The following is a 10260-nucleotide window of genomic DNA, read 5'->3' on the forward strand; positions in this document are numbered from 1 at the left end:
AAACTATGAACTAAACACCATGAGCAGATTCTTATGGCATTGTGCTGTTTATCTGGATAGCTGAGAAAAATCTTATTTTTGTAGCATTCTGGAGGCTGTAGAAGAGGCACAGCTGCAAAATGAAGGTCTGACTATCTCCTTGCACAAATATATTTCAGAGAGAAAAAACTTTGAAAGAATTTCTTTAGTTTCCCTGCAAAATTAGGAAAGCGTGAATTAGACTAACTCCTTAGAAACCACTGGATTTAGGTAGGTTCCAAGTGTTATTAAAAAAACAAGGCCTGCCTTGCTTGTTCCATAGCTTTTCACTACTGCAGTGCAGGTACCTCTGGAATATGATCTGGCTGTCCTTGAGTATGGTAAAAGCAATTGGTGGGTGAAGAAGTAACTGTTTACTTTTGAAGTAATAAAGCCTTTGTTTTGGTTGTCTTAGGTGACATATGTCAGAAGCCCTACATCTCTGGTGATGCAGATGGAGATTCATTTGAGCTGACTGGATCTGAAGATTACTTGCTTCTAGCCTGCGATGGATTCTTTGATGCTATCAAGCCATATGAGGTTGTAGACTTGGTCCTAGATCATTTAATGCAAACCAAAGGAGTGGGTCTCAAAGCAGCAGAAAGACTGGTGGCTGCTGCAAAGGAAAATGGATCCAGTGATAACATCACTGTTCTAGTGGTGTTCTTGAGGGATCCTCAGGACATCTTGGCAGACTGTCTCAGAGACCCGAAGAGCCTTGGGGCTGGTGATGATGCTCGGAGCACACCCTTTAATTTTCTTAGCTGTGAGGCAGCAGCCACACAGTGACAAAATCTGCTTAATCCAGAACGTTCAAGTAAGTTTCACATAAGGAACTGCTTTCCACTGAAGAAGCCTCTAATACAGCAGGCAAAACGTGTCAGGAAAAAAATGACAAATGGACAAACATTTAACAGAAAGGCAAGACTCCTTTTGCTGAGTTCCCATTTCTCCTTTCCCTCCTTCCCCCCCTCCGGTCAAGAAACACTGAGCAGATGTGGAAATTAGTACAGCTATTTCATCTCTGGGTGCAGACTTCTGAAGTGTGTCCCAGGGCTGCTGGTCATATCCCTCTGCCTTGGAAGTGGTAAGAAACCATAATATGTATAAGCTAATGGGTGAGAATACCCGTGTTTGAATTCTGAGTGAAAATTTAAATTAGCGCTTAAAAATAATGCTGTATGTTGTATTTAATTGTGATGTTACTTTGGAGATTGGGAGGCAAGAAGCTGTCACCCACTGAAAAGCTTGTTACTGTGTGTGGTCTGTAGGAACGGGCTTGGTGTGCGAGAGACTGGATGACACCATTATGCTGTGTAAGTTGCTTTTGTTTTGTACCAAAGATGTACTACAAGAATGATGCGGCCTCTTTATTCAAACAGAGACATTTAATTTTGTGTGTTTGCAGAGGAGAAAATGAAACTGAATGCTCCAGAAAAAGAGCAAGAAAGCTAGCTAGAAATATCCCAGGCAGAATGATAGAAAATCAGCTGCTTTTTGGGATGCTCTGGTTTAGAAACTGGAATCCAATATTTAACTGCACTGGATTATTTCTCCCTAACAAACATGTTTTACTGGCTATTTGACAACCTGAAAAGAAAGGACCTTTGCTGTTGTATTTGAGAGAGATCTTTATGGATGCTCTAGCAGTTAAATATGCTCTGCTTCTGCCACTGTTTGGTGTACTATAACAAATGAGAGTTTTATTTTTATTCTAAGCATTTATTTGTTTATTTACTGAACTTTACATTTGGAGGAATTTTTTACAGTGTTACTTTATTTTGTTGTGGTTTTTATTTAAATTAGAATTTTAAAGTGGTTGTGTCTTTATTATCTGTTTCTAAAAACTAACTATCCTCAAGTGCCTTAAATATTTTACCCAAGCAATGCTGGCCTCCTATCATGTTCTGGTGAGCCAGTTTATAGTGTTTTTAAAATTTGATGTTTTTATTTCATTAATACTAATGTTTAATGCACTTAAATGTTTCATTTTTGAGAAAGATTTTAGTGGGAACTAGGTTTCAAGAAAACATCTTTCATTGTTGCCAAGTCTTGTGGCTTGTAGTAAAAGCTTCACAATACTTACTGTGACTTACCCCTTGCCCCATGCAAAAATCTGGTGATTTTAATCATAAAGTAACCATCTGAGTCATCATGACTTTAATTTAAAAACAAATACACTTTTGACCTTCACCACAAAATTTACTAATATGTACTAGAAACAGTTTAGTAACAGATTTTGATTAATAGGTGGTTCATTTGGCCATACTTTACAATCTTTTTGGGTCTAAATAACTTTCTAAGGAGATGTGAAGCTGAGGTGAGGATGAAAGAATCTTAATGAATGTGTATGTTGTTGTGTGACTGTCATATCCATTATGTGCTGGAGCCTCTGGCTGTATTTAGTCTTGCCTTGCTAGCCTGGCTGGCAGGACTCAACAAGATCTGAAGACTCCATAGTAAATGTGTTGGTAATTTCTGTATCTAAACAAGAAGTGCTTTACATCTGGCAGCAAGACTGTATGCCTAATTTAGAAGCACATGGCATTGCAATATGTCAGTCCTATTGATTAAAATCTGTTGAACATTAATGTTGCTTAGGGAGGAAATTTACTTAAAAGAGTTGAGACAGCTAAAAGAAAGAACAGAGCAGCACAGTTTGTCCATTGGGTCTCTGAATCGTCAGCTAGTGAGGGGCAGTGCAGTTAGCTGAGAAACTTGAGTTTTTTGATGGATTACTGTGGATGATCGTATGGTTTAACACAGAAATTCCTCAGTGAGCTACCATCTCATTAGCTAGCAGCTGGGACACTCACTTCCTTGTTTTGCTGTGCAACAACAGGAGCTTTTCCTTTCGGAAGGCTGCAAGCATTTTTCCATCCTACATTTTGCTGTCTTAAAATATGTGGGGAAGGCTTTCTGTGACAGCAGCCTGGTAGGGTAGGTGTTAGCGTTTGTAGTGAACCTACTTCAGTAATGAAGCCTTCAGACTTGCACAGTAATCCCTTTGGATTTACCATCTCCCATCTCTTTGATTTCTAACCCAGATATTCAGTGTCATGCTAAATTCTGATGACCACTAGTGCCTCTTTGTGTGTTGGAAACAGTTCTCATTATTGATACAGTAAGAATCGTACAGAATGCTATCTGAGGCTTATCGGCAGAGGGGAAGGCTATTGTATTCATGAAGGGAGGGGTGAAATGTTGGTAAATTCATTGTACGGTTTAGTTTCTTAAATTTGCCAAATTTCCTGAAACATGGAGGGAACTTAACAAGCAAAATTCTTTGTAATGATCCTTTTATTTCAACCTTTCTGGGGCAGATCTGCATTATGGAGGAAACAAAGTCTAAGTCTTTCAATGGATACTTACAGCTATGTGAGAATATCCTTAATTGTTGCAAATTTGATATAATTTTTTTTAATGGGAGCTAAGGGAAATGAGCCTTTAGAAAGCTGTCTGTGGTAATAAAAAAATTAATTCTCGAGCTATGCTGTAAGGAAGAAATTCTGCATTTGGAGAAGCTGTTCCCTTACATAGATGTTTTTATTCTGCATGACCTAATGCCTCATTTCTTTGAGGTGTAAGTGGATAGGAGTAGTCTTTGGGAACTCGTACAGATTTCGGAGGGGATCCAAAATATTTCTCTAAATTTTAGAGACTTCTTACCAGCTTTAATAAGTCTAGTTGGGTCTATAGGACTTATAACTGGGTCAAGAATGGCAGTTTGTATCCTATCAGTGAAATAAATGTCTTAATGTGTCATCTACAGTAAAATCTTGTGTACTATTTAGGGGGAAAATTGGTTTTGGACAGGTCTTGCCTATTCTCGAAACTTCCTTTTTTAAAACTAAATCTCAGCATTTCAACTGTGATGTTAAATCAGTAGTGAAAGTATGGCACAGGCTGCAAGTATAGATTTTGGAAGTGCACTTTTAAAATATGATTGAAAATGGTCACCAGGATGGTCTTATCCTTAGGATGGCAAGCCAGCCTCCAATTTTTGTTTCACTTGTGACTTCGATAGCACTTTAAGAAGCCACAAGCTATAATGCATGATACTGTTACAAGAAGTGTCATCAGTATGGGTGGTGAGGAGAGAGCGGAAGGAGCTCTAGCGGAAGGTTATGAAGTTGGACTAAATAGTCCAAAATATGGACTGGTGCTATGTTTTGAATTTACAGTACTCACGTGCTACATTAGCCTTTCTTATCTTTCCTCTTAAAACTTCTTGGACTTCTGGAGTTGGCTGTTCTGTTTTGTTTTCCTTTCCGCCTTTGATTAAAGATAACATGTAATTTTCGTGAGAGAATGATCCGCCTCTCTGGGCCTTCCCAGTGTCATCTACAATTTATTAATACTTGTCCACCAATGCCAAATTGTCCAACGACAAAATGACTAATTTGCCTGTTTCCTTGTTGTCTTTCTGAAGAGCCTGCAACAAAAACAGCTCTTGTGTCTAGCCAAAAACTTTGAAGCCATAGAAGTTAGCTGAAGAATTCAAGACAAATGGTCAATGAAAAATGGAAGTATTTGTTTATTTTACTAGACTCCAAATGAATGTCTGCCGCTGCATTTTAGCACCTAGCATCAGAAAAATTGTTCCTTAAAGGAGACTGCATTTTTAGAACAGAGCACGCTTAAATTCTTGTATTGTACTTTGTTGAAAACTAACTTCAGTTATTCTGCTTGGTGGGTATTCAACATCTCTTTTGCTTATGGGTAATTCATACTTCTGCCTTTCTTTCCCTTCCCTACCCCACCCTCTCCTACAAAGAAACATACTTAAGACAGTGAAGTCTTCTGGGTCTGACATAGACAAGATTACAATTTTACAAATTGCATTTGTTGGGGGTTTGGTTTTGGTATTTTTTTGAGAATACAGAGGATGGAAATGCAAGAAAATTTTTAGAACAGAGGGAGATTAAGTAAAATCCACCCTCTGAGTGATGGAGGAGTGAAAGAGAGAGACAGGAATGCATTTAAGTATTATTAATGCCTATTTTAAAAAGGAAGTGGGCTGGAAAATAGAGCCACAAATGTCAGATCTTTCGAGTGAAATATCACTGCTTGAAAGGATTAGAAACGCACCCATTAAAAAGGCAAAACTCTGATGTGGTAACTCTGTCTTCAAACAGCCAAAGAAGGAATTGCAGTAAAAGCATCCTAGGTGACTTACTGTGACCCCTCAACACTGTCTTGGAAGCTAATGCTACTAAATGGATTTTTCTAAACATCTTTGTGTATAAGGTAGTGCTAAGAGGGAGCACTCAGTATATGCAGTTACTGGTCACTGTGCAACTGCTGCCATGAGTAAATGCCATGAAGTGTGTTAATGAATCGATGTGGCTGGTGAGATCTCGTAAGATGAGTAATTGGGCACTGAGTGGTTACAGCAGAGTTGGCAGCTGAATAGTGTTAATCACAGTGATGACTTTAATAGCATTTAATAGACACTTATCTGAATTCAAAGTCAGATGAGATACTGCTCTTTTTAAAAGCATTTCTAGTGCTATTAGCTTTCTGTCATGAAAAGCCACTAAAATTTCCTTTTTTTTTTTTTGTTGGATGTTGGGAAAAGTGCTTCTCTTGCTTTCTGAATTCTGGAGATAAGTTGGCTGTTTGCACTGGAAAACCCATTTTCAGTTGATAGCTTAAAGCAGCATTTGGGATTGAAACTTCCCTCCCAGGCAATCCTTTAAAAACTAGCAAAAAAGTGCTTCCAAAACAAGTGGCTGAGGAACATAGGTATTTCTGAATGGTGTTGCAGAAGAGGCCATAGCTTTAAGGAACCAGCAAATACCCTCAATGTGTAAAGGGCATACACAGTTAGTTGAGCTGCTTGAAGTCTAAATCAAGACTGCAGCTCCGCTCCTTGTGTTAGTGAGACTCTGGTGGTTGGCTTACTGGGATACCTGTGGATGCAGGTGCTGCATGCGCAGCACCAGACACAGTCTCTTTCTATTCATACAGTACTGAAGTATCAAGCAAATGCTTTAGGGAGAAGGTGGAGGGATGGTAGCCACAACAGAGCAGATTGCAGGTGATTCATATATAATTTAGCTCTAGTTAAGCCTGAATTAAATTTTCTTGCTTAGTTCTATTACTGTCCCTGTTACAATTGGCCTGTGCCGTCAGACAAAGTCCTACTAGGAAGTAATGGTCCATTCCCCTTTTTTGAGGAGCAAACAACTCCTGATGGACAAAACGTGGTTCAGGAAGGATTGGAGAGGGAGAAAAATGAGCTTTCAAATGAGTGCAAAACTTCCTTATCTACGCTAAGTTATATATTCTCTCTGAACACATGTTTGTAGCAGGTCTGATTGTATTTGAATAATTGTGCTGGAAAGCAATGGGTTTTCTGCCAAGCTAGTTGTAACCTTTAAAACTGACAGCACCGAACCCAGGAGACTGGTCCTCCCTGCTTTCCTGTACCTGGCCACTGAAACAGCCAGTTGAGTATTGTGCAGTTTTGACAACTCCAATGGCGAAGCCAGCCACTTTCTGCATATGTTTTCATTGTTTTTAATGTATTTATTGGATTTTACTTTGTCTAAAGTTATTTCTGTTGATATCAGTCATGTCAGCTGAAAAGTAATCAAATGGAGACATGAGGGAGTGACTGGGCCTGAACACCTATCACAGACCCTTCTTAATGCACTACCTTAAAATGCACTGGTAGGCTTTTGTGATAACCTTCTCTCTAAATAGAACAGGAAACCAAAATCTTACCAAGAATCACTTCAACCTTTATTTTGGTGTGACCCATCAGAGCCTGAACGCTCAGGAGCCTTCCCCATAAGCCGTTCAGTGCTGCTAGTTTCATGTGTTTTCCAAGCTGTGCATGCTGCTGCTAGTGCATGCAAAAATAAACAAAAGACAGCTGTGTTGGCAGCATAGAAAATTTAGCAAGATGCAGCTTTTGTCAAACAGAAGAGGACAAAATCAATAGGAAAAGAAATGTTTTCAAGCTCCTTGGAATGCAAACAATGGAATAAAGAAAAACAACCTAGAAGAGTTGGCAGTGCACAGTCAGCTTAAAACCACTGTTTTAAGCAAATGAATTTGGCTGCTTTGTAATGTCTGCTTTATTTTGTTAACAAACTCCTCGCAGTCAGGGTTTCATGTCTTGTTGATACGTGCTTTTTAGTCTGAAGAGAGAAGACATATTTAACTTTCTAAGGAGCTGAATGTATCTGGGCTTTGTGATTTATTAGATTATGATTATTGAATTTTCTCTCAGTTGTTAAGCCTGATTACTGATTCCCAGGAGATACTAATATAGCAAGTTCTGAACTTATTAATGGTGGAATGGTTCTGGATTTCTGTGCGCAAGAACAACATCAGTCTTTCCAGATCTAGTGGATCACTTTTGAAGTTTATTATCATTTGTGTGGCAATACATTAGGCACATGGAAGGCTTGGCACTTTGGTAAATGGAGCTGGAAGGTGTGACCATCACTCCCTGCAGGAAGTATTTATCCTTTTATCTAAGGAATGATGGATGTCTAAGGATAAAGAAATAACAGCTGGGAAACTAGAGAAATCCTATTGGGACTTTCTTGGGGCAATTAAATACTACAACTTCCTCTTTTTCATGTTGCCCTTTCTAGCTTTGTTAAAAGGCATTCTGCTTCATACTGGATGATTAATGCTGCTTTCCTCCCCCCCCCCCCTTTTTTTTTGTTTTCCTTTCAGTGTGTTTAATAACAGCAAGATGTTTGTTTTGTTGGCGGTTAAAACTTTATACTGGCAAAAAAAGAGCGCCAGTATAAAGTTTTAACCTCCAGTACGTTTTAACTTCCTCTTCTGAAAGTCAGTCCTGCTGTATCTTCTCCGTATTCTCTTCCCAATTTTTTTTTCTTGGTCCTTCTACATTGTCAGCTCCCCTCCACAAAATGCTGCTTCTTCGCCTGTAAACTCGGCTGGCTGTTAAGTCAATTTAGTTGCCACTTTATAATTTTAATTTCATCTGTGTTCATAGTGCATGTGGTCTGATCTTTGGAGGCCTGCAACAAGAGTGTAGAAAGTACCATGTCAGCTAGGAAGATAAGAGACTACAACAACTGTTGTGTCTTTGGCATTGACCAGTATTGGATGTGTAAGAAGAAAATCCTGTTATTTGCATGTTATTCCATAGGAATACTTAAGCTTATTTCAGGTAACAGTAGCTCTCATCCTGAATACAGGACTTCAGAAATTTTCTTGTCTCTGTATTTCCTTGTTCCTGAAGATTGTTTGGGTTTTCAAACGTTTGCACTGTTTGGAGTGGGGAAAAAAGCTTTCTAACTTTCTTCACCTCTTCAGTTCTCCCTTTCTTGCCCTAGTTGACTGAACAGACAGGTTGGTAACTGCAGCATACCACGTGGCTAATCAACCTCTTGGTCAGTGTGATTCTTCAGTGTCTGCTCCGTACAGTAACTTCAATCCTGTGCTTATTTAGTGGCAAGTTAGACCTCTGTAACTACTCCTGCTGACTTAAAAATACGTGTTCTTATCAGTATTAAAATAGTACAAGAGCAGAACTGTTGCTTTAGGCACATTTCTTGCCACTGTGTTGGCTAATGAACCTTGAATGAAAATAAGAGGGCCAGTGACTTTGAAATAGGAGCTGTTAACCAAGTGTTGTAGAATTGTCGTCCTTATTTATTTTGTATGCTAATCTGCACTTGTGACCCTGAGCAGAAAAGCTGCAGTACAGCAGGTTTTATAAGCTGTGGCTTAACCAGTTGCCTAGTATCTTAAAACTCTTACTTAAGCTGACTGGTTTTGTGCACAGGTCAGAAACCTGTTGTCATTGATCATTAAATGCTATGCATAATGTACATTCATTTACATGAATTGTTCTAATAGTGCTCGTGTGTATTATGCTACATTACCATATTTTATATATGTATGTATTGCATGAGGTTTAATTGTTGGGATTTTTTTGTATTGTCATTTTTGTATTCACACAGTGCCTCATGTATCTATTTGCATATTGCAAGAAGCTGTTTCAAAGCAGTGACTGGAAACAAGTGGGGATAAGAACTCTCCGCTGCAGAATCTGATGCTTCTGAAGTGATAATAAAGTATAGTGGTTCAAAGCATTGTTTGTTTCTTTTCTTAAATGTATTTTTCATTCTATTACTTCACAAGTAGCTGGATCCACAATGGTCATATTGCACATCTTTGACTGGTTACTCTGTCACCAGATCTTACCATCTTCCATAGGGCCTTTCCAGGAAGAGAGACCAGTGGAAGCGCTAGAAGGAAACAATCCTTGGGATCACAGAGTGTGCTTACGTGAAAAGATGATATCACTAAAATTATCTTAGAAATGGACTGCGTACCTCTAATTCATTGGTTTGATCTAAGTTTTCTTTCATTCTTTTTACCAGCTGACAAAAATAATAATGCAGGTTAAGCTTGGTGTACTACCTAATGCCTTACAGTAATGGGGTAATGATCCGAAACACCCTGTTGCAGCAGAGAGCATGACAGTTTGTTGTTTACTTGCATACTTGCTAAAGAACCAGTCCTTAACCACTGAAGTGGAAGGATGGACAGTGAATTCTTGGAGTATGTTAGGGCTAATTTACTACAGAACATAGAGGAAGTTTTGGGAAGAATGGTAACTTTCGAAATAGAAGTATGGCTTGGAAGCTAAGCTAATCTGTGTGATTGTTCATATCCTCAAGAAAGGAAGATGTAAGGAGAGCAGGACAGAGATAAGAGACTCGACGAAAAGCAAGCTTTAACAGTCTTGAGGATGAGAGATACAGTCTTTTAGGCAGCTTGTCTAAATGCTGTTTTATTTATCCTAGTGAGGAAGAAAACCAAAAATCTAGTAAGAGTCCAGGATGCTGCATCAGAGGGAAGCAGATCAGGTATTTCTTGAAATACAAAAATAAGGATAACCATAATCAATCATCAGGTAGATTCTGCTCAAGATGCTGTGGGCATACTTGAACCTACTTCAGATCAAACCTCAAATGTCTTGAAAATATTTTCCATTTCAAGGTTCTAAATGTTTTGTTGGTTTGGTGTGGGTTTGTTTTGGGTTTTTTTAGCAGTAAGAATTCCAGGGGTGAAAATTGGCTTGTGACAATCTTTAGGAAAGTAGCAAATTCTCAGAAAAATGTAGGTTGGGGATTTGCTTGACTAGGTTTATCAGCAGTTTCTTAGTCTGTGATTGACTTAGCTCACCAGGGAGCATAAGCAACAGCTAACCACTGCTGGGTTTTTATGATTATGTAAAGC

General features: G+C 38.8%; 1 protein-coding gene across 2 annotated transcripts in view; it reads left to right on the forward strand.

Moving 5' to 3' along the window:
- Window positions 1–9094, forward strand: part of PPM1F (protein phosphatase, Mg2+/Mn2+ dependent 1F) — a 28259-nt gene extending 19165 nt beyond the window's left edge. For both annotated transcript variants that reach the window (XM_075435114.1, XM_075435115.1), the window contains exon 7: window positions 434–9094. In XM_075435114.1, coding sequence (XP_075291229.1) covers window positions 434–807 — 374 coding nt within the window. In that variant the 3' untranslated portion in view covers window positions 808–9094. The remainder of the gene's footprint in view (window positions 1–433) is intronic.
- Window positions 9095–10260: the final 1166 nt, after the last annotated feature.

The sequence above is a fragment of the Opisthocomus hoazin genome, chromosome 13, assembly GCF_030867145.1.
Source record: "Opisthocomus hoazin isolate bOpiHoa1 chromosome 13, bOpiHoa1.hap1, whole genome shotgun sequence".
Classification (NCBI taxonomy): domain Eukaryota; kingdom Metazoa; phylum Chordata; class Aves; order Opisthocomiformes; family Opisthocomidae; genus Opisthocomus; species Opisthocomus hoazin.